The following is a 24702-nucleotide window of genomic DNA, read 5'->3' as shown; positions in this document are numbered from 1 at the left end:
TATCACAGGTAAGTAAGTTTTGTTTTCGTTTTAACAAACATTAACGCTTATTACAAAATCTTGTTTTCAGCAGGAAAAATGTTCAATTTTCACCGCAAGGAGTAAAAGAAATTTGAAGAAATGTGATATAAAAATAGATAGGGTTAAGGAATTAATAGAATGCAAAGACGACAGATTTATATAATGTTAATTAAATGCACACACTATTTTATTTTAATATACTATTTTGTTTTTAAATACTTTTTTTTTTTTTGCTTGCTTTTTAATTCATACGTTTGACATACCTGGCCTATAAAGAGAAATCACATTCGGGTTTTCTTGCATCGAATATAAATTACCGGTTACTTGGTAAGTACACTTAATAATCGTAATAATAACCATAATAATAATAATAATAATAATAATATATAACCATAATAATAGCAATAATAAGAATCATAATCATGGTAATTAATCATTTCACTTATGTATATAATATTTGTTGTGTAACTTGATACTGCACTGCCCGCAAGAAACTCCCGCAGCTGCAGTTATAGCTGTATAGCCCGACTTTTATTTAGGTAAGTTTATAAACAATAATAATAATAATAATAATATCTTCCTTATCAATAATATATATTTATATATGTATACGCGGCTAGGTATTTTGATACCGATAACTTACGGATTGAAAATTCCCAATTTCTCCCCTACTTCTTTCCCTCCTTCCCAATAATTGCGCCGATGTTGAAAAAATTTTTTTTTTTTTTTAAATTCCACATTTGATTAGTTTCTTTCCGCTTATTTTTTTCTTTTCTCTATATAAATATGATACAAAGATGTCGCTAATCGGAATGCTGACTGCGATGCGCACTTGTGTATATTTGTATGTGTAGTTGCTTTACACGCAACGCGTGAATATCCTTTTCAGGGACTCCCGTATTTCGTATTGGCTGTATAAATAACTTTATGAAATAATAATTATCTATTTATGTGGGGGAGAAGACGAATGCCATTGTACATGTTCAACGGTATATGTTTTTTTGTTTTTTTTTTTTTGGCAATTGTTACATGTGCGGATGTTAAAATGTACGACGTAATTAATCAGGCGAATGGCATACGAACAGCGCGATGCTAACAATTTATTGCAAGCTCTGTATTATGTTTACCGATCAAGCTGTAAATCACCGGTATAACCGGTCGTCGGTCGTAGAATATTATTATTATAATAATAATGATGTTTAGTTGTGTTAAATTTCACACTTTACCCGATTATTTTGTGTACTCAGCTGAATGATTTTTTTTTCTCTTTAAACCTGTTCGCCTTCTTTCATGACTAAATATAGAATTAACGGATCGTGTATATAATAATAATCGGTAAAGTTTAAAATTCAATGTTAAAATCAATTTCGGTTTCGGTATTGATGAAAGAAGACACGTTTTTCACGTATATAGTCAATATATATATATATATCATGGCAATTTAACGATCGTGCGTCGGCACGTCATCGTGCAATGACAGTAAAAATATAATAACGGGAGTGCTCGCTACAATAATAAACCGATTATTACGCTAATAAACGTATAGTTGAGATTTGCGGTAATAATGCGTGGCGATACAGAGATTAATTATAATAGTCGTATAATAATGTTAATAATGAAAATAATAATAACATCAGGATTTGTACCAACGTGTGCCGCTGGGGCCAAAAATACCATTCTATCTACTTAAGTACTGTGCTATACGTACAAGCAGGGCTTTTCGACCGAGTGGCTTTCGAATCCGTGTAAACTTCCCATACCATTTTCTGTGAAATTCGATAATTTCGTCCCCCGTTCGATATTGTCAAAGTAATCATGATACAAACAACTCGAGTTTCGATAAAAATTGTAACGATTATCGTGCGCAGTCATCTTCCTTTTTTCCATTTTCCCCATGGATTACAATTACAATTTTTTCCATGAAAATAAGTTATGCGGTTGATAGTGAGAATGGTGTTCAAAAATTTATAAATCCTTGCGCAGAGTATTTCACAATTTTCTTCAATAATTAAGTCGTCCATATCACTGCGTATCATTAAACTGAAGCTAAAGTTACGTCGAAATACGCCTCCGTACTTAGCGGACCACAAAAAACATGTATGAAAAGTTAAAAGGAAATCACAAAAGCTTGACGTTGAACAATGTCAGCCACTTGGCATGAAAATGTTCGTAAATGTATGTATACTTTCTGGGTATTGTGTCCGAGTAATAATAATGACGATGATAATAATAATAATAATAATAATAATAATAATAATAAGACATACCGAGAAGTTTGAGCTCTGTCTTACAGAGGTATGTGTTTAATTATAATATAACTATGGTTTAATGTATATATATACATATTTCATATATCCCTAAGCGGAGAGTGAAAGTGAAAGTGACGGGAGTTACAGAGTGAGATAATAGAAAAATAGACATGAAAATAGAAAGAAATAGAGAGAGAGAGAGAGAGAGAGAGGGAGGAGAGAGCGTGGAAGAGTAGAATTTGAGCGAGTCGAGCGTGACTGGAGAGTTGAGCGTGGTGATATTATGATTGCATCTTCTAGTTCCCGATTTTCCCCGATCTTCTCTTCTTCTTTCCGAAGGTGTCGGAACTCGAGATCACCGCGAGATTACTTCAGCAGAGCTTCTTCTCGTCCCTCGACGATCTGATCCGTAGGTGGGATGGGGCTGTGGAGGTAGGAATGGCAGCGTGGCATTGGGGCGGGGCCTCGTCTCGCCTAAGGGCCGGAAGTCGACGTCGAAGCCCACCACGGTCACTGAAGTCTCGGAGACCAGTACTGGGCGGTCATATCCGGTGCCGGCTGACCCGGTACCGCGATCGGCACGCTAACTCCAGGCGAGATCAGACCTGGAAGGTGAGAATACGCCAAGATCGTTAGACGACCGATTGTCGCGTCGGGTTGTTGTAATATAAGATTTTCTTGTTGCAGCCGGTGCATCGGTGGTGTGATATTCAAAGAGTGGACGTTTCTTGTTGATGCGTAATCTGATACTGCAATGTAGGTGAGAGTTTGACGATCTTTGGAGGTACGATTAATTATGGAATTTCCGTGAGTTTGATGCTTATTGTTTGTATTACTTATTTGGTGCAATTTATCGTGCTGATATAATGCAATCTTACGCAAATCGTCTCGTGATATAAGAAAAATTCGTTAATAACAATATGTATACTTGTGTATGAGTATGTAGAAATGAGTATGATACACCGTGGATTTGGAAGTTAATCTTATATAGTTGGAAGAGTTTCTTTGTATCAGGGTATCTTGAATCGGTATGATTATTACGGACTCGCTCGGCTATGCTGAAAGTAAGACTAAGCGAGTCTAGAGATGGTATCACGGTGTACCTATACCTACGCGCTGAGTCGAAGACTTTGCAAAGATCATGGAAATTCAGAAATTGCCTTATAACAGGCCTGACTGGCCGAGCCTGAGGGTAACGTTTGTTATCGGACAATTGAAACTCGTATAACCACTCGATCGGCTCGACTTTAACAATCTAGCAGAAACGTGCTTCACCTGATGTCGTATACCTCAAAGACAGATTACAGGCGAGCGTCACGACATCAGCGCGGTGTTCATATGCTGCTATAGTCGAGCCGCAATGTTTGTGTAGCAAAGTGTGACGTCATAATTATACACATGAATTCCGCTCGCAGGATAAGGGGACCTTAACGAATGAATCAATCAGTCAAATCATTACCGCTCAATAGTACGTCCCGACGGATCCGTGGTAGATCCAGCTCTCCTGTGGCTAGAGAGCGAGCAGCGAATGAAGGGAGTGCAGCGAGTGTGGTAGACACTCACCGGTCGAGCTGGTATTCTGGTTGTACTGATTCAGGCCCGCGGTGTGATAGGGCTGCGTAGGGCTGCAGGTCGGCCTCGCCCCGTAGCCCAGGTGAAGGGGCTCGTAGCTTGGCGGACGTGCAACGCCGCAGGAGTAACCGTTGTCCCGTTGCTGAAGACAGGCCCCGGGACTCGGGCCCACCGTCATCCCGACGCTCATGCCCATCGGGCCCATTCCGCCGCCGCCGGTCATCCCGGGGCCCGTGTGCTGGCTCTGCTGACTCGGCGAGGACATCGCGAAACTCGGCATCGACGTCATGGGGCTGGAAGAGTGAAGGGGGTGGCTCAGAATTTGATCTTTTGAACATCGGCTCGACAAGTTCGATAAACGGCAATATTTTTTTTTATAATGACCGTGAACTTCGACTTTGAGACGCGAAGAACTTATAATTATATGTGTAATATGGAGCAGGGATGGACAGCCTTTAGGTACGTTTGTTCTTAAATTACCCTGAGTAATTACATCAGTACTTAGTACTTATTGCATTGTTCAATACGGAATCCATCTGTACCGGGTAATTGATAATTTGAACCATACTAAGTAATTGTTTACTTATCTGTACTTTCAATTTGAAAAGTGCAAATATGCCCATCCCTGCTGGGGAGGGTAGAGGTAAGAAGGAAAATCTCCGTGTGTAAAAAGTGTTCGTAAATTAGAGGGAAAATCAAGGTGGCGTTGCTGCAGTAAAAGTTCCACAAAGCGCCAATCACGATGAACCCGATTGAACTCTGATTGCTAAGCGCCGATCGGATTGTGACCCTTCTGTTGTTTATGAGCACCATTCCGATGACTCGTTCAACCACTTTTTCACTTGTAACTCCGAACGAGATACTTCACCTTACCTCTACCCCTCGTATCACATAACTGATACCAATAATTTCTGGCACGGCGATATTTACCTGTAGGAATCCGGCATGCTGGGAATCCCCGGATATACGCCGGTCGGTGCGAATCCGTGATGGATCCTGGGCGGCGAGGGGGGTGCGTGAGGTGGCGGGGGCGGCGGGGGCGTCGGGTGACCACTGACCAGACCGACGCCTCCGGTGTGGGATTGCTGCGGGTTGTCCCTCCGCTGAGTGCGCAGCTTCTCCTCGCGCCTCCACTTTGCCCGTCGATTGGAAAACCACACCTGAGTTAGTGGACCAGACAGATTGACAGAGATCAATTGCTATACGAGCACGAAACGCCGCACGCAGAGACTGAGGTGGAGAGTTCGCCATCTTTCACGCGTCGTTCTCCACCCCTCCCGATTTTCATCCATCAAGCAGACGGACTCGGCGTGGATTTTGCGAACGATTTGATGGGACTCACCTGGATGCGAGCCTCGGGCAGGCCGATTTTCGCCGCGAGTCGTTCCCTGGCGAAGACGTCCGGGTAGTGAGTTCGCTCGAATTCCTTCTCGAGGGCGTCGATCTGCTCGTTGCTGAAGCTCGTCCGATTCCTCTGGAGCTTCCTCTTCAGCCGAAGACGGGCCTGGTCGTCCTCTCCACCCCCCGAGATGCTACCGGCGTTGCTGTTGTCTCCGCCGCTGTTTGTCTCGTCCGAGTGAGCACCGCCCTCCAATTCCGCCACTGTAATTAAGACCGGGATACCCGGGGCGTCACCGAATGTGCCGAAGGGTACTCCCAGAGGACGTGTCAATGTGCCACGAGGACGTAACGCTACTACGAGCCTTGGCTATTACAGCACCGTGATTGAAAGTTACACCCACGTGTGTCACTGTGGACTATGTTACGTAGCACGTCCACGCTGTGCATCGGTATTCCTTGTTACGCGATGACAAAACGCTGAGCTTACTAAGTTTCACGGATTGTGAGAACGAGATACGCGAGGTTACGATTATACCTTTGAATAATAAATATTACGGTATAATAATTTCCAAGTCCCGTGACGCAGGATTTTTCTTCCACTCGGCCACCCGGCCAAGTGACCGAGAACTTAATGACGTGTTAACAACGAATCGGCACCCCGCGATTAAAGCTGAAAGGTAATTCTACAAAAATATCGCGAGACTTTGTTTGGCGCCTAGTCTGCGATACCAAATAGAATACATAATTCAAAACGATTTTTGATCACTTTCGTTTATAAAATATAGCGCTTCGCCAAAGAACACTACGACCTGTCTACTTGTTTCGATAAATTTTTGCTCTCTAGGCGCGTTTCGCGAGTGTACAATTTGCAAATTTTCTCGCAGCGATTGAGACTCGTATCTAGACGGTTATGCGAAATCGCATACAGTAACAGTAGGCCGGCAGAAAGGCGTAGGCACTTAGGCTGCAAGCAGGCAGGCAGGCGTCGCCGGGCGAGTCTTATCGTTGGTTTCTGGGTGAGCGCGTCGCGGCGTCGAGGCGTCGTTGTTGGGGAAGGAAGGTAGGGGACCAGGGTATAGGAGGTGCGATAAGACGCCGAACGTCCCGACGCCACTGGCTGTCCCTCTCTCACCCTCCGACAAGGATAGCCCTGCGCGCAATGCCTGCAGTGTTCGGTGTTCATCCCTTTGCGCTAATGGAAACCTGATAACAACCCCCCCTGGCACAGTGAGGGAGAGGCGTTCTATCGTCGTCGGGCGATCCAATATATGCCAACCCCTGCCAAGAGTCAGTATCTATCTACCTTCGGCATGGCGGGAGGCGAGGCAGCAGCCACCCCTTTGCCGTTACACCTCGAGCAGTCAAAAACGAGAGGGGGCTCGATCCACTTTCTCAGATTTCGACGGAGCAAAGGCTGTGGGATATTAAATTCTTCCAATATTACACGCGCCGCATTCATTCGCTCGATTGAAACATATTCGGATCACACACATGACGATGTTCACGCAGTTACACCTCGATTTCTTAATTCCGCGTCTGTTGTTTCGAGATTACGGGTTTCTAGGCAGAGGGTGCAGCAGTTTCACCGAGTTTGACTACGGGCTGTGTTATAATACATCGAGGTAGACAGAGAAGTGCGTGTAGGCGTTGTAAACACAATCGAGTTTGAGGTGAGTTTTGGGGAGACTCGAGGCAACGTTCGAAGTTACAAGCAGGTACGTTTGTACATATGCGAACGTAGGGTAGGTAGGGAGGTATATGGGTACCTACAAGCAGAGTCGGAATCACGCTTTCGCGGCTCGAAACCCCCGCGAAGTCGGCAATAAACTTGATAAACTCGGTTTACGAGAACTTTGCGGTTAACTTTGCTCCCGCGCCTTGTCGCTTTGTACCACGACGCCTGGCTGTTTCCGTCGAGTCTTCGTGCATGCGTCTGTGGGGACGACGACAATCGTTCAACACATATCCGACATATCCACGTTTGAACGCAACTCTCACTTTACGACCGTACGTTGTATGGAGTTCTGTAATGAGGTACGCTGCAACCGCGTTTCCGGTTCTCGAGAGCAACACCGCCGGAAGTCGGGTTAACGAGTTGATGGCTGCACGTCTCAAGAACCAATTGAACCGCTGTCTATTACGACACGGTGAAAGATCATACTCGGTGCAATTTTCGTCGTCTCTCGCCGTGTTTCGGACACATCTTGAATCCGGTTACTTGAGAGAGTCGTTTTCTACTGACTCGCCGCGATAATTCCACGAGGAAAATTCAACTCTTACGATTCGAGATGCCAGATTTTACAAACGCGTAGCCAGATTCGGAGATACGAGTGGCCATTTTGCGCACGCGAAGAGATTCCGTCGAGCCTGAATCAGGTTTTCCGTCATGCCTCCGGAGACCAACGGCGCGAGAGATACCGGCTGGAGTGGGAATAGAGAGGCTGGATTTCGGTCCATGATCTTCGACCGCGAGTCGCGATGGCGGAGCGAAAAGCGAGCGTTTGAAGAGACCGTTTCAAAGTTAGCATTTATACCGAAGAGCCCTGAACAATTGTATTTATAGAAAGCGCAGACGCACCGAATGGAGTCGAATTCCGTGTTCGCGCGACACGCGATTATTCTTTACAGATTACACGCGAATGCGACGAGGACAATTGCGCGACACACGCGGCTGGTATCGAGGGCCGTTTGGTCGGAGCTTTGCAACTCGAACTCGTCGAGATGATCGAAGCCGCGCATTGAAAAGTTCGCGTCTCGTGAGCGTCGCGCTTGGTATAATCGGTCCAATAGCTCGAAAGGCTGTACAAGCTGAGCTATCGCATTTGTGTTCGAAGCGAAATGGGACTTGACTAAACGTTAAAACTTGAATTTTCATTGTTTCAATTGTAGCCCAGGAAACAATTGCACAACGGAACGGGAATAATGCCATTTTTACGCATTGTTGCGGCTCGAACGATTTCCTATAGTCTTCTCATGCGCACGGAGCACGTGTGTGCGGAGGCAGCGACGCGTCAAAGAAACCCTGTTTCAATTGTCGTGCCTATACGTACTTCGGTGTTCAGCTATAATGTCACGCCGGAAGAGTATCAGTTGTACGGCGGACGCGTGCCTCGGAGCTTTTTACTCCGTTGCAACGACGTACGGCACTCGTATACGTGGCCTAGCAGGTGGCCGCCGACACTCGACTCTTATACCTCGATGATTTTATAATATAATATAACACAATCAAGTTCACAATGCGTTATGTAAACCGACATAATACGTCGTGCGGCATAAGATCGAGTGCCTCTCGTGCGCCATTCCCAGCTCTCCCGTTTCTAAGCGCTCGCGCCAAGTTGAATATTACCTACAGTTGGTACGTCAACGCGTTTAAATTACACATGTGTGCACAGATGGGATTCATCCTCTATTGGATCTGGTATGCCTGACTTCAGACAAACTTTTTCAGAAGCCCAAACTTGTAACCAAACTAGGCACAAGGTTTGAAACGTCAACTCATCGTTGAACGGGGTTTTGAAAATTTAAATCTACCGATATTCAAAAATAAAATGATCCAACGATCACTTACAGGGCTCCAAAAAGAACGCCCGACAACGGAATGGAATCGTTTTTAACGAACCCTAACGATTCGTGGCAAATTATAAACCGCATCGTGCGTCTGAAGTAGATACTAAACTGTGCAAAATGTTTTTTATTTTCGAGCACTGTTTGCGGGGAAAAATTGGAATAAAAAAAAAAAAAAATCAAACGAGTAAAAAAATAGTTTCAGCAATTCGGGGACTCCAAGTGTCAGCGCAGCAAACTAATAAACAGTTCGAGGACTCTTTTTGTGATCGGCAGAGGAGCGGAACCACTCGACATTGAACCCCGCGCACCGCGACTGATGGGCTTTCTTCGACAATCGACGCCCCTAAAACGTCCCTAAAACGGTCCTGCTCGGGCAAGGGCAACGATGATTATACAGATGTCAGCCGGGGGTCTCCCAGTTTCACGCCGCATACGGCATAACGCTGGAGCGTTTGTATTGCGAGTTGCGCGCGATATAATGCACGTGACGCAAGGTGTGCCCGTAACACGGGTTCTTACCCGCATCTCTACCTACATAGCCTGTCTACCTCGCGCTGCACGCCGCTAAATGGGGTGGCGGCCATTAGGGGATGCGGCGGATTTTTCCCTGGCTTTTTACACCCGGAGAGGGAGACCAGAACTGACTGCATCCGTGAATCCGGGAGACGGGATAGGCGCCCGTCGCCGAGGACAACGTTCCGCTGCAACACCCTTGGCCATTGATATTAGCCGTGGCACAATGAGCGCGCCGCCGCGCCGCTGCAAGCCCCTCTGGCGAATTATAATTCCCAGCTCAACCAGAAGACACCCCGGATGACACCGAGCGGCCATTCAAGCTGTTAGTAACGGCCATTCATTCGAGGCGACATCCCATCCCCCTCCCACCGTCGGCTCGTCTTAGGGGGGCCAAATATCGCCGGATCTGGAGGTATTTATGTATCGTCGTTGTCATTTTTATTCACGGATATATATTGATATTGTGGGAAATAATACCAAGTACGTTATTTAAATAAATTCAACGTGCTACTGCTTGTTATATGAGCATGAAATTCCTACAATCGCTATGAATTCTATAATACTAGGTATGTGTAATCGCGTCTAATTGTTTGAACAACGACTGGCTGACGTACCAATTACAATCACGAATTTGCATGTATTATAGCGTCAGGAGCGAGCATCGCACAATCCACAGCTGAACCTGTCTACGCTATACATCTGAGGGCTGTTCGTAATCTTAAATTCGAGGGTGGGGAGATCTGATATAAATTTATCCCCAGGGATTAGGCGTCGGGCTGAACAGGATTAAGCCGCGAGTTCTGTTATACACACATGCTGGTTGAATGTAACGTAAAATGTATACAGCATGTGTAATATTACGTATATATGTAATATATACACATATACACAGACTGACGCGTAAGTAAATTCTACGTAGATAATTCACCGAGGCACTGATCGCGATGTGTCCGTCATCCCGTTCCCGGAGCTCGATTTTCCCGCAGCGTCGATCTCATCTGATAATGCGTAATATCCGACAGATAGGTGCTCGAGTCTCTAGATTTCATTGTGCGTGTTCCGCCGCGCATTGTCCGTTCAGACCACTCGAAATCTAGATCGCCGGCTCTCCCCGCTTTGTAATGTACATTTTACACACAGTCCTCAATCCTCATCTATTGTGGAAGTTGAAAGGAGGAACGGGATCCCTGCACCTTGCGCGTCATAACTTCGCGCTACAAGTTGTTGGATTCTGCTGTTGAATAATAATGTTCGGTTGAAAAGTACATCGCGTGCGCGGATGCTCGAGAAGCCGTGAATAATTGGTAGAATCGGCGAGAAAGGTAAAGTGTGCAGGTCTTGTTACTTAGCGGATGTATGCAGCAAAGCTGACGGAGAAACATCGCCCCGCGCCCTTTGCTGCAACCGCATTATTAATATAACGGTTAAGTCGAGGCGAGAGGCAGGCGAAATTAAGTCTACACGCCGGCTATAAAACCGCTCTGCACTTTCCGACTTGTCGCCTCCGTGTTCCGTCGGCGCTTCTCATCGTCATCGTCGTCTCGCCGTTCCCGCGATAGATATTTATCAATCCTTCTTCTTGTCCTCGTGAAAATTGAATCGGGCACATTAAGAATCGTCGCTGAAAGGGGCGGGGGAGCGGCGGGGTAGGAGTCCCGATATAGTAACGGCTAAATTTGATCGAGTTTCGAGACTAAGTAGATTTGCAGCGCGAAACTCGCTCGAGCGTTTGTTGGCAAAGAGGATTGGGAGTCCTTGCGATGAGGAGCCGGGGAACGCGCACGTTGGGAAAACGGGGGCGAAGGGAGTTACAAACGAATCACGTAATAACCCCCTTTTCGGTATATATGTATATGTTATATACTATATACCTTTTCCGTACGCGAATACACGCGTGTACGAAAGAGGTGCATGTACAATGTCGGCACAGCCAGCAGGAGCGGCTCCTCGTCTGTATTCGCCGCCGCGATTCTAATAGAGTTTCCAATACGCAGGCCGCGTCGGCTCCCTTTTCCCTTTTCCATCCCGGGTATCGCGTAGCCGCTGCTCCTCCTCTTCCCACTCGTCAAACTAAACTCCGTCTCTCTCGCTCCTGCAGCATCCTATTCCGCTAACCCGATTAGCGATCTTCGGTAATAGCTGCGGCGAAGGTTAGACGAGAGGGAAAGCTCCGGGGGAGGGAAAATATGGTTTATTGATACTCCGAATACCGTCGCTCCCTTCGACCCGGCGGCGCGTCAAGTGCCCGGAATAATCCAAGCGTCTATATGCACGAGCACATTATATAAGCCGTAAGCAGGTCTGAAAACTGATATATTGTGATAGGAATCCATAACGGAAGAAGAAAGTTGCGTTACGCGGGTACATCGGGCGTTTTAATCGAGGCTTTGCCGCGGTTTTATCCGTGTTTAAACGGAAAAAGAACAGTCGGCGAGAAAATTTTAGCAACTTTACGGAAGTTCCGCGACCGCAGGCTGGTGCAGGTTCTTCGAGAGGGGAAAAGGGGAGAACTTTATTCTGAAGAGTGATTAAGCGCGGGAAAAGAGGTTTCGAAAAGTTCCTCCGGAGTAGAAGTTTCAAGTCGAACCTGACTGCCAACGCGCGCTAATATCCCGAGCAAACTTGGCAGCCACGCTCACGGTTGGTTAAACTGGCAAACATTGACTGCCTGCGCGGGGGTGGGAAATACCCAAGCTAACTTTTCTCCTGCATCGTCATCCCTCAACCCTTACACACGTACCCTGTACCCACACCGTTTGTTCACACGAGAGGAATACGTTGGATCGTTAAATTCAACCGCGTATTCCTTCTCGCAGCCTAAATTCACCTGCAAATATGCGAGACGGGTCCGCTCAGCGCCATGTTGTCTTTTACTCGTACACAAATTTGCACCCTCTTACGCGGTATTTCCCACGCGCCAGACTCTCCCCGACGTAAAGTCCTTAGGGAGTTGGTACTCCGTGCACGCAGACTCCGTTCCCGCAGCTATTAGGCCGGACTCTCTATATCGCGGCAGACATTCGTACATGCGGTTTATACGTGCAGGGGTGGGAGAGCTCGGCTAGTTTGCCGCTGTTGAACTCGCGGCGAGGTAGATATAGCGCTGAACAAGTCCTCGGGGAGTCCGCAGGAGCAACTAGTTGTTAAACAGTTTGTTGGCCCCGTTTATCCCGCGGGAAAGCCGAGCTGCCAGGGGTGGTCCTTGGGCGAAACGGGATGATAATTTCATTGCGGCTACATTACGGCGTGAGCGTGCACTCTCTATACTTATAAGTATGTGCGTACAACGCTTTCGATCTTTAACGTTTATACGTTTCTGACCGATTTCTTTGCAGTTTTGTCACGCGCGTTGTAGTTTCTGGGCTACGTTCAACGTTTCAAACATGTCTTCAAGTCCGCGCCCTTTTCCCCCCGGCGGAGCGAAGGGCCTTGGAAAAGAAATTGGAAAACAATACCAGCGATAGTCTCGAGCGTCGTTGCTCAATGGTAGTCGTTACACCCGATGTTTTCCACTCGACGAATCGACCATATAATACGTATAAATTCACTTGCGCAAGGCTCTGCACGAGGACTGTAATTGTCGATTATTCATGTACCAGCGAGTGGCTGCTGAATGCCGATCGTCTCTTCCTCACCTCGTAAATTACGTAACTGTTGCTCTGTCGCATAGGCTCGGTTTTTTCCACATTTATATGCAAGCTACCCGCGCGCGGTACGTTACACGTTTCAGGGTTAATCGCCAAGCGAATCGAGGAATGTAGTTCATTGTCCTTTCTGTTGTCCAAGCTGCCCCCAACCGCCCGCTTGCCCCCCCCCCCCCCCCCCTCCTTCCCCCTTCATAGACAATTAATCCGGTTTGTAGACGCCACTAGGCAGGCATGGGGTGCGAAGCCCGGAGCGGAGAACCCGCACAAGAGCCCCCCGGGCGCAAAACATACCTCTGGGTATTCAATTATACCAAGACAGGCTCGACTCTCTGCGTTCTTGTCTCTTTCCAACTCCACGCGCCCGCGCATGCATACCTGTTATATGCCGGCGACGATGCTGATCTATGAAATTTGAACGCTTCGAAACTGCAGTTATCCTTCAGCGTGATCTGGAATTTTTGTGAACAAATACCGTTTCTACCATCTCCCGTTATACGGAGTTGGATCGGCGTAGAACGACGTTTCATAATTTAGGAAATGCAGGTTCGGTAATCCTTGTCGTAATATTTGTTTGGTGCAACGTTACAATCCCTCGAATCACGAGAAGTAAGAAATCAGGTATCGGAATCAAGGTCCAAGCATTGTCACACTCGGTTTGGCATCGGCACGACAAAAATCAGTAAATTACAGTTAGGCAGGAAAATGACTGTCACCGTTAGAAGTTCCTAGGATCGTAAAGTCTCGATGATTTTTCCGTTTCGTCAAAGTGAACTCACGACGACGGTTCCCTTGAATAAAGCGATCGTCGGTGTTCTGCGAATGACTCGCAGTATCTACGCGATGTTTTGCCGAAGTTGGAACCCGGTCCCGTCGGATGACTTTGTAGGGTGTTGACGCGCACACGCGCTCTGCAGAGGGATTGTTGTCGGAATCGAGATTGGTGGGTATCCTGTATACGTGCGTGCAGGCAACGCGGTGCGAACTGCAGGGCCGTATCCCGTGGGTTCGAGCAACCAGCAGCCAGCAGCCAGCAGCTACTCGGGCTCGGCGATGCCTGCGACAGAAGGGAGAGGCATCTCACCCTTCTTTTGTCCCTGGCAGGACCCGATATTGAAATGGAGTCGTTTAACTGTGAGTAATTTGCTTTGCAGCGCTTGTACGCGCGGTATCTCGCCCCCCTTCTCCCCTTCCTTCACCCTCTCTTTCTCTCTCTCACTCTCTCACTCTCTCACTCTCGACTCGATCCCCAGGTTTCGCCACAATTCCTACTAACGTATTATGTGCGTATATTATGTCGATATGTACGTGCGGCAGACAAAGCCAACTTAAATGTACAATATCACGGTCTTGCAGGTATTTTGCGAAAATTTTACCACGGATTTATTATATTCAAGCGATAGAATATTGCTCGAAAATTTGTCGTACCGAATAATTAGGAGTTGAAAATTTTCTTTCTTTTTGCAGGTCTTAAGTCACGTTGTTCACTTTTCACGTGCATTTTTCCTCGAGAGGATATTTTTTCAAACCACACAGGCTAATTTTGAAAATTCTACTTGTAACCGGAACATGGATGGATAACTGTTCCACCGTAGTACACTGTATGTATACAAGCAGAGGTTGTACGCAATGGGAATTCGAATCAATCGCGTAATCCTCTGAGACGACTGTTTTGTAGGAAACTGTAAGAAGGTTGATTCGATAATTTTCATCCCAGATCCAGTGTTCATCCCAATTATGACTAGAGAAAAAATAACTGTGCGTAACAAAATGAGTATATCGAAAGAAGAAGATACTCTGTATGTGAGTGGCGAGTTATTGCAATAAACGCGACAACGATGCGACGTGATCAAGAAAGCTATATCATCGCACATACCCAATTGGCAAAAGGAATCTGCTTGAATTTTGAGGGCTGTCATTCGGCCCTGATCAGCAATCGCTATTGCTGATCTTCGGACCCGCAAATAAATTTCGTTAACCCGAGGGCCGAGTTTTTTCTATAGTCATGTCGCGGTGCGCCTTGATCACTTTCATTGGATGCTGTCCGCGTGGATTGAGTCCAGCAGAATTATATTCACTTGTGCAAAGCGTCACGCGCCAAGGATGGACGTGAGTCGAATCCGAAGACCGAGTCTGTTGGATCGGATTTGAATCGCGTGCAGTGCGCCGATAAAATCGGCACTCGTTCTACGTGTAACGTTTCCATCCTCGTTAGGCGAACTACGAAGGCGAACTTATCTCATTTCTGTATTTAGAACACACGAAAAGGAAACTCGAAGACGCTAACAGTACCATTCCTCCCCCTTTTGCACAAATGTTTGTATCGGTGCTTCTCCTTCGCCCGATGATTATTCACAATCGTTTATTGTTGGCACCGATGATTCTTTTTTTTCCCCTCTTTATGCGATGAATAAAGATGAGATCGAGAACGGAGGATGACGACTAGCCGCGGCGTTGGCCAACGTTGGGGATTCATCGTCGTCGCATATCGTGCCTCTTTAGGAGGCCAATGTCACCGGACAGCGTGTGGTTGGTCATCGTTGAGAGCCCGGCATCCCGAAGGAGGACTCGCTGCGTACGTCTCGGCCCGTTTAACGATGCAGATCGCGCGCCTCTCGGTTGGGTATAAAACGACACGCGATGCCGTACAAATCAGTCTTCTGCCCGAACACTACAAGGCACCTCGTACCAGTTTCCGACACAGCGCACCATGAAGGTAGTATACCAAGCGTCTACATTCTCGATCAATTCCCTCTTCCCGTTTTCCTTCCAAATCCACGCCGGAGTTACCCTCTCGTTCGAATCGAAGAGCACCGTAGTTTTTCCACGACCACTCACTCTATCCACCCCAAATCTTCTTCCAGGTTTTCGTAGTTCTGAGCGTTTTGGTGGCTCTGGCCGTGGCCGAGCCCCCGGCTTATCGTGGTCAGAATCAGCAGCAGAGGAGGTACTACTTCGCCCGCCAAGAGGTGGAAACTCCGGCTCAAGCGGAGGCGGACGCGCCGTATCCACCCTCGGGATGGAAGCCGGCTGGTCCATCCTTCGAGCTACCCCAGAGGCAGCTCGAGGACTCTTACGGGCCCCCGAAGTCGTTTGGAAGTCCTATTTCCACCGATCAGCAGCAGCAGTACGACACTCAGGGTTCGAGGGTGCAGGGAAATCAGCAGCAACAGAGATTCCCGGTAAACTCGCCGCGGTTCCAGAGTCGTCAAGAGCAACAACAGCAGCAACAGCAGCAGCAATTCGCGGCCGCCCAGAACCAGGACCAGCAACGTCAATACCTGGCCCCGGTGTCCCAACCTCGCAACACTCAGTACGGCCCTCCCGAACCCCAGGAACAATTCCAGCCCCCGCGTCCCGACCAGGAATACGGTGCCCCATGGACGACGACCACGGAGGAACCGTCGACCACAACCGAAATCGAAGACGCCACGACGACCTCAGCACCGCAGACAGACTCCGAGGTGAGTTATTTTTCTCGATTTTGCTTCAGGTGCCTGACTCGGTCTTTTTCTTTTCATCGGTTGTTACCGGAGAAGTACCGACCGCGTATTATGTAAGATTGAGAACACGAAATGAGCGATGATCACCCGTGAAACCGGGAGGAAGAACGGCGTCTTAGATCAAGTTTTTTTTTTCTGATTTCCGTCAGGTCGAGCCCGTCAACTCCGTCAACGAGCTGGACGAGGAGGGTGACTTGGACGAGCAGCAGGTCGAGGCGCAGCAGCAGGATCGCCAGAAGGGTCAGTACTACGTGGCTCTGCCCGACGGTCGTCTGCAGCGCATCCAGTACGTCAGCCGCCAGGACCTCGAGGCGATGAAATACTTCGCCAGGATTCAGGCCGAGAACGTCGAGCCCCTGCGGGGACCGATCTACTCCTACTCGCCGCTCCAGGAGCTGCAAATCGCCCCCGCAAGCCTCCGCTACACCCCCGTTTCACCCGCGGCGGATTCGGCGTCGGCACCGGCGAAGATCGAGCTCCAGGAAGAGGCGGCACCGTCGCCTCCACTCGCCGCCACCCTTCTTCGGTACTCTTACGGCGTACCCTCGCCCGTTGTTCCACTCTCCCGAGACTCCAGATATTCCGCAAACTACAAAGCCCCGAACCCCGAGACTCGGTATCTTCTCAGCTTCTAATACGGTAATTGAATCCCATCCTCCTCACATTTTTCGATGCTCAAGGGGATGATTTTTTACAATTTACGCGAGTTTCGATGCGAAGAAATTTTTAATTTTCTGTGGTACAGCTTTATGTCTTGGTTCGATTTTTAGTACTTAAGATTTCACTTTGCAATGATCTTGAACGCTATAACGCACCCTGAAAGTAACTTGAATTTTGTCAGTCTCGATTTCTTCAGTTTCTGTTTCTCTTTGAGCAGCGACTTGAATCTATCGACGCAGAATCCCCGTGAATACGGTAAAAATTACCGGTTTTCATACCGCTCGCTGTCTTCCGACGCTCGGCCTTAAAACCTGCACTATACACTTCACGAACTTATCAGCGACTCGACAGTTTAAAAATTGTTTAAAAAAAGCAAGCGTTCACTCCGTTAACTCGCCGCGCTCTTCTCTCTTATATTATATCCTCTTATCCGTGTATCCGTAATCTCGAATATATGTCTTACTTAAATGAAAATCTTACAAAATATCCCCAATATACATATATACACACGTGTATATATAAATATATGTCTATAACTTCGTCTAACTTATGAGAAATAAGAAGCAAAATGAAAGGGTACAATAAATGTAAAAAACAATGTAACGGTTTTTTAAATCGCAACAGACCCTCGTATATAAATTCCCGGTATCCAAACTCCCGAAAGCTTCGCCCATAGGCCGAGTTTTGACAAATTTTTCCTCGGCAGCTTGGTAGAGTCGCGTGCGGAACAACGGAGCGATGGCGTCCTTTTACATGCTCTCAAGGTACGGACGCATGGCGCAGGCTTATACATATGTAGAAATATATGTGCCCGGGTACGTGTAGACATATAGGGAACCCGCAGGGTTCCTTCGGGGGTCGAAAGGGGGACCCGCTGGCACGTAGACGCGCGCGCGCGGCTACCGCACCGCAAAATTCCAGAAATTTAATATCGCGCTCATCCGGCGCGAAGGCAGCGAGGATTCGCAGGCGTTTCATAAGTTGCCTCCTAACCTTCCTCCCTCCCGGCCTCATCCTTATACCCCCTTACATCCCCGTTTAAATCAGTAACAGCGAGATGCTCGAGCTCACAAAAGAAAAAAAGGAACCTGTATCCCCGCAATTTATTCGATACAGCGATTTCGTCGAACGATAATTTGCCAAATTTTTACATTTCTTTTCTTCGATCTAAACCTGAACAAGTATTTATTTATTACAGTCACGTGGCTGTAATTCATTTTCTACTTTTCGTCACCGTTGGTGGTACGGGGAAGGGTATCGGTTTCGGTCGAGAATCACTTTTTCTAATTTATACGAATTTCGACATTTTCGAACCTCTAGAATCCGAAAAATTGATTTTTAATACAACTTCGGTCTGTCCGGCAAACTCTCGCGATTATCTCGGAAACGGCTCGATGAGAAAATTTGAAACTTACAGGATTTTACAATCAAATGATGGGCGTGAAAAATTGCCATGTCCCGTTTAATTTGAACTTCTGATTTTACCGGAAATAAATCTATATTCAACGTTTTATCGACGAACATATATTTTTCTTCCTTATTATTTTTTTTTTTAATAAACAATTATATTTTTCCCAGTTCAGATATAATTATTTTTCTTTTCCAATTTTTCTCTCAAAACTTTTTCATTTGGCTGCCAATTCATGTCGATTTTGTCGGACAGACCGACAAACTCTTTCTTTTTCACGGTGATGAAGAGTATCGCGAAAAAGTTGTTTTTTTCTGCTTGTTTTCAATACTTTCGGATTCGGTCATCTCGACTCTGTAATCCGTTGATAAAAAAATATCGAAGTAAAATAGGTGTTTTTTGTTGTTTTTTTGTCTTGTTTTGCGGTAAAAATCTCAAAGTTGATTATTTCAGTGCACTCGAAGGAAATGTATAACAAATTTCTAGCTGCTGTAACAGATAGTTAAATTTCAAAATTCATACCCTGAGCTCTAGATGCAAAGCCAGAAGCAGACTTTTACAATCACCTCTCCCATTTTCTCTCCTTCTCTCTCCATCACTCTCGCGACTGAAACTCCTGCCGCACCATATCCCTGAGGATATTAATTTTTTCCGGAAGTTAGCTTCCGCAGAGGGCAGCAGATAGCGACTATATTTTTTCGCATCAATTTAATTAATAATTTCAACAAAATATCTCCCACCCCACTTACTTCGCATCACTTATATCTATCCTGGATAAAGAGTATAATCTGTCCGTAGGTATAATACGGGTATATCGATCCTTCTTTCTGCGCCTATACATAATATCGTATTAAACGAAATCAAATTTCATTTTTATCCTCTCGACTGTGCATAATCCGTAAACACAACGTTTTTTCACTCTTCTGTTTTCTCGTCGTATTGAAAATACCGCCCTTCGATGGTTTTTATACTATAATTGGCTACGACGGAGTTTTTAACGTGCATAGTAAGTATCGGGAATAAACGCGATAACGATTCGAGCGGTCGATTCGTAAATTGAAATTTATACGTCGCGTATGAGTATTTTTCGAACTTGAACGAATATCACACCGCACAGGAGGTAAAGTATGAAAATTTACATGATACGCTCCGAAGTGAATCGATTAATTTTTCAGATTTCAATCCGTGTGTAATTATAAGAAATTGAAAACGTTCAGGCGGAAAAGTAATTCCCCATTCTCTGTACCCCAGCAATACGCAAATGCGGTAATACCGGAGCTCTTTCGCAGCGACGAGAAAAATAAATAAAAGAGAAAAAACGAACAGTGCAACGATCTTTCCCTCGATTCGACATCTGTCGCCGCGGCTCGGCGTCAGGAGCGTTGAGAGTCGGTGCGGCAGGAGTCAATCCTGCAGGCTGGAGGACCCCTGGAGCAGGAACGGGGACGCGATCTCCTGTTGTTTTCGGTTGTTTGCCTCGTTTGTCTCCTCTCCGAAAGGGGCTGGCTCTGAGATTAAGAAAATAGCGGGAGTCCCCGCGGTGTGTGGGAAAAGCGTCGACGCACACAGAGAGCCGAGAAGTTATCCCGCGGCCAAAGTCACCGCCGTTTCAAACTCCGTTTACAGGTATAACGCACTCACACACCTCGGCAAGGGCTTTCGAAGCTTCCAGCGAAGGGTTCGAGTGGTTTCTGGTTCAAGTCAAGTCTTCGCGCTTTTTCAAGGAACTTCTTTCCCGTATCAGGCTCAAGTTTTCACAATTACACGTATTATTCGTCTGATCCAGTGCAGGTTTTCCCAACTTGTTCGCGAGTGTTCAAGTTCAAGGAGACCGGGAGAGGAAGGATCGGAAGAGGATCGAATTCCGGAAGCTGCTCGATGCCCTCGCTAGCGAGTCTTTGCTGTTGTCGGTGTGATTGGGGGCCTCCCGCTGACGCATACGTCGAACTCTGCCTTTGGCGAGGCACCTGCTTTCACGGTAGCCTTTTGTTCTCAATTTGCCCTCTTTACCCCTTCCTTGCTCAAGCTCTGTTGTAGCCCGTCGAGCGAAGGCAGAAGCCATCGGGCCTTATTCGCATCCACGGGGCGAACGGACGACTCTGTGTGCCGCCTGTTATACGCGGAGCACAATCGCATGCCTACCTACACGTCGTACGCGCAAATAACTCGTCGATATCATACGCGTGCAACTATACGCAGTCGCATCCGTGTGTACGGAGAATACAATATACGCTCGCCAAAGTCGAACAATGAGTTTCGCAGGCCAACAGAGCTCCGCTCGTACCGTCTTAATCAACGGTCCGATCGTGGGAGTCCTTTTTATACATCTACACGCATACCTACGACTTTGGTAGGTGTGCAAGGGTCTCTTCGGGAATTACGTCGCGTGAGAAATATACTTGCGTTGATGCGGTGCGGGGTTGTTGCAGTCAAAAGCCCGAGGAGGAAACTTGAGAGGGATTTGACGAAAGTTACGGTATTCGCAATTCCGGACAGTGTACTAAACTTTTACAGTCCTCACAGAGCGTTCCGAAAATCAGTATTTTTTTCAAATGTTCTTACTCGTTGTTAGTTCACTAAAGTGTTCGGTTTTGACGGACAAAGCAACGCCGTCATGAGTGAGTTTAAGAGATCGATATAATAATTACCTGAATTATTTTACGCCTGAAACAGAAGTATTTTAGTAGTTTCTACGAAAAAGTTTGGTATTAACACGAGTCGAAGGATTTCGTTGCAATTGCAAAATCAGATCTACGTAGCAGACTCGTCAAAAAACTGAGGCTAGTGTTATTTGATTTTTACAAAAATTTCGAGGTGTTATGAAAAACCTCGGTATCAAGTTTTTACCTGTACCAATGATTTGGTCGCGCTGATTTTACTACAACTCATTATTTCACTAGAGATAGGATTATCGACGCGTCAAAATAAGTCAGTTACATTTTGTATATCATTCTGCGGCGTTAGGTAACTTTGTAAAAAAAAAAAATGCCCACTATTCTTGTCAAACAAGTGAAAAGTTTTCTCCGACAGCAGGAGAAATCTCGATCGGTTAATTTTCTCGAACGGAGTTGAAAACCGCCGCGATAGGCCGTGCGTACAATCGGAACGTACACAAGTCGAATTCCTGCAGGGCGTGCGTGGTGGAGAAATTTCAACGAATTCGGGAAATCCGTGGAAACAAAACGCGCAACGCAAACTTCAAAGCTCGGCGTTCGCGCTTTGCGGTCAGCATCAGAGTCTGGCACCGCGGGCGTTTATTTGAGGCTGAAATTCGGGAAAACCGCCAATGAGGGATTTGGCATTCGGCACTCCCGGCGGAGGGATTCACGGGAATGGGTGGATGTCGGGGGCGGGTCGGAATAATCCGGCTCTTTAAAACCATCACGTTGTGTTCAATGTGCGGCCAAGAATGCGACCGCATTCGGCGCGGCCCGTTTCGCAGCCTTCCACCTTTGTAGTTTCAATTAAATTCACCGAGTGGCAAAAGCAATGATGTTATTTCTTTTTTTTTTGCAAATTCGTTCCGCTTTGCTGATCCGTTCGCGTATGAATATTATGTATGCGTGTATATATGTATAAAAATACGACGCCTCGCGTCCTCGAGGCGTTTTGCTTCCGCTTCGACGTGCCACCTATCACGGATCATTCCGCTTACCTATAACGGATAGCTGTTTTGCGACGCTATGGGGCGATACGCGACAAAGAGTTTCGCCGCAGGTTTAGGGTGCGGTGTCTTTTCTCATACTTATCCCCGTCCCCGTCACCCTGCGATTTACCGCTGCAGGGCGAAGGGTGAACGGGCTGCTTATTCGCTTGGTAATGCCAATCGATACGCATCACACCCACGGAATTACTTCTAATAGTATGTAAGCCTGTCAAACACCGTAACTCACAATCAGCTTCGAGAGTAGCTAGTCACGCGTACCTTTACTGTACGCGTAACGCTTTGGACATCCGAACGAAGGTTCAAGGTTTCATTGACAATGACTCGACGCTTTTTCCGCCATTATTCTTTGCCTATCCGCTCGTTCCACACGCGAGGATGCATATTCGCTGCCATATTCGCCGATCGAATCTTCGATCCACACCGCGCCTGCCTTGCAAACGTCATAAAAGATGCCGAGAGGCTTGCTCGAGTCCCCTCCTCGACAATCTAATCGCACGACTGATTCATCGATCCTGCGAGTTACGCAGTGCGAAGTTACCGTGTAACGCGTAAAGGAACTGTTTACACCAACGATATCACTCGGATCTTCGTCTCTCACGCGGCTTGATCCTTATACGACTCTCCGATCGTCACAGGAGGTTAATTCTTTCGCCGACGACGCAGAGGTGTAAAATAATACCCGCAAAACCCTCGGCGAGCAGTTCCAGTTTATCGGACGCTCGGCCGGCTCCCACGACGCATCGATCGAGTGGATCTTGTTCCTCTCGGCTCGCCGTTCTTCGATATCTTTTTCTTGGTTCCTTTTATTTTTTCTTCAATTTTTTCCCCGGTCCCCGTTCGATGTTCTCCGTTTCTCCCCTGATTCGCGGGTCGGTGGGCCGTCGGTTCGCGTCACTCGTCGTCGTCGTCATCGTCGGTCACCCCGTCACTCGGCGATCGTCGCGCGTTAACATTTATCTCGGGCCTCAATCTTCCGACCTACCGCCACGTCTCGGGTTACCCACCGCTAGTCGGGGGTCCGTTCTACCTCCGGCCAGTTGGGCCAGTCGGGCCCTCGCTCCGTCGATTCGCTTCGCCTTCTCTTTGTCTATGAGGTTATACGTTTTTATCACAGCGTCTGTGTCCACAACCGGACTCTATCGAGTATGTATACCGATAAGATCTCCGCGCCCACCTTCACCTCCGCACACGTCTGTCTGGTTTGTCAACGCGTTCTTGAAGCGCGGCTAATTCATAGATCCGGTATGCGTCGAACAATCGACTCGATAATTTATTCCCCGGCTTATACGTACAAGTTTCGCTGGCGTTCTTTGGCTTCGCACTTATTGCAGAGGTTCGAATTCCGTAGCTGTCCATCGCTTTCATCGAATGTCTCGGAAATTTCGATTCTCCATTGAGATTAACATCGAAAAACCAGTAGGTATATAGGTATCATCGATCGAGAGTCGAGTGAAACCGTTGAAAAAATCCATCGTCGCGTATCGTTGCACGTAGACTGAGACCGTCATCGACGACCCTTTCGCGAGATCTCCCGTCGCATTTTCATCAGAAATAATTAAAACAGCAGTCGGAACAGGCAGGACGTGTCGGTGTTTACGAACAAGGGCGTCAGTCTTTTGTTTCCATTCTTATCCGAGGCTGAAGCCGCATGTTCGTATCGACAGACGAATGTTCGCGGGAATGATGAGAAGTCGACCGGATGCGTCCACCGCGTCATCGAGACTCCGGCTTCCGCGACCTAGGAATAAGTTTCTTTTTGTTTTATTTTTCGTCGTTGCAGCACAGACATTCCGCCGGAGTCTCGAAGGTGGAAAACAATAGTTGAGCACATCTCGTTGATGTAGGTACGAAAAAGTACGCCTCGCGTTCGCCGTTATGATCGCACAACGGAAACTTTCCCCTTTCTCCTCCGCAGGCCGAGAAAAATTTCGCTGTTCCCGCTGCACCCTCCGACAACGCGCCTCCATTGTCAGCCATATTATTCTTCTTCTTCTGTTTCGTCTTCTCGGTCCAGTTCCTGCACTCCGGTTAAGGCCGGTGCCTTCCGTCTCGACGCGATGCATCGCAATGCCAGAGGGTAACGGCAATCTTGATTGCGATCCACCGAGGCACGTTGCGTCTACGCGCGTGCGATACCAGCTGGGATTAATAAAATAGAAGCGAAGATTGCGATCCGTGCGTTTCCCAACTGCGATGCAGCGTTGCGATGCAGTTCGCCAACGTCAAAGGGCAAACAAACGTTCAAAGTTATCGGTATAGCCGCGGCTATGATTGCGGGATAATCTGTTTCGCCGGGGTTTCTTTGACCCCGAAACAACAACGACGACGACGGCGACGACGACTCGACGCCCCGGGCACTCGAGCTTTCCGAGTGTGCAGCGGGTACGCCACCCACCCCGAATTCGCAAACTCCTACGGCAAAGCTGCGGAACACCGGCTTCTGGTTATCCTATAAAACGATCCCGCTCACCGCGCCGCCGCACCCGATCTCAAACACCGCTGATAAATCCCCCCCCGAGGGCTCACGTGCTTCTGAGCGGTCGAAACTGTTGCC

The 24702-nt window shown here is 47.3% G+C and overlaps 2 protein-coding genes across 4 annotated transcripts in view; one reads left to right on the top strand and one right to left on the bottom strand.

The window, feature by feature from the left end:
* Window positions 1-181: 181 nt before the first annotated feature.
* Window positions 182-24702, bottom strand: part of LOC107221130 (paired box protein Pax-6) — a 66136-nt gene continuing 41615 nt past the window's right edge. For 2 of the 3 annotated variants that reach the window (XM_015660026.2, XM_046744095.1), the window contains 4 exons: window positions 5185-5444; window positions 4773-5002; window positions 3834-4135; window positions 182-2875 (listed from right to left, as the gene is read on the bottom strand). In XM_015660026.2, coding sequence (XP_015515512.1) covers window positions 2781-2875; window positions 3834-4135; window positions 4773-5002; window positions 5185-5444 — 887 coding nt within the window. In that variant the 3' untranslated portion in view covers window positions 182-2780. Of the gene's footprint in view, window positions 2876-3729; window positions 4136-4772; window positions 5003-5184; window positions 5445-24702 lie in introns of all 3 variants that reach the window. The other variant, XR_006905074.1, reaches the window with a different exon arrangement.
* On the top strand, window positions 15538-17671 carry LOC107221131 (alpha-protein kinase 1). The gene is made up of 3 exons (XM_015660027.2): window positions 15538-15626; window positions 15775-16374; window positions 16563-17671. Exons 1-3 carry the CDS (start codon window positions 15621-15623, stop codon window positions 17046-17048), a joined length of 1092 nt encoding a protein of 363 aa, XP_015515513.2. The 5' UTR covers window positions 15538-15620; the 3' UTR covers window positions 17049-17671.

Source organism: Neodiprion lecontei, chromosome 6 (assembly GCF_021901455.1).
Source record: "Neodiprion lecontei isolate iyNeoLeco1 chromosome 6, iyNeoLeco1.1, whole genome shotgun sequence".
Classification (NCBI taxonomy): Eukaryota; Metazoa; Arthropoda; class Insecta; order Hymenoptera; family Diprionidae; genus Neodiprion; species Neodiprion lecontei.
This window is presented reverse-complemented; position numbering and strand designations above follow the sequence as displayed.

Excerpts from the sequence above, each read along its gene's own strand:
- LOC107221131 (XM_015660027.2), top strand. Across the intron at positions 16,375-16,562 it reads CACCGCAGACAGACTCCGAG|GTCGAGCCCGTCAACTCCGT; the intron begins GTGAGTTATTTT and ends GATTTCCGTCAG.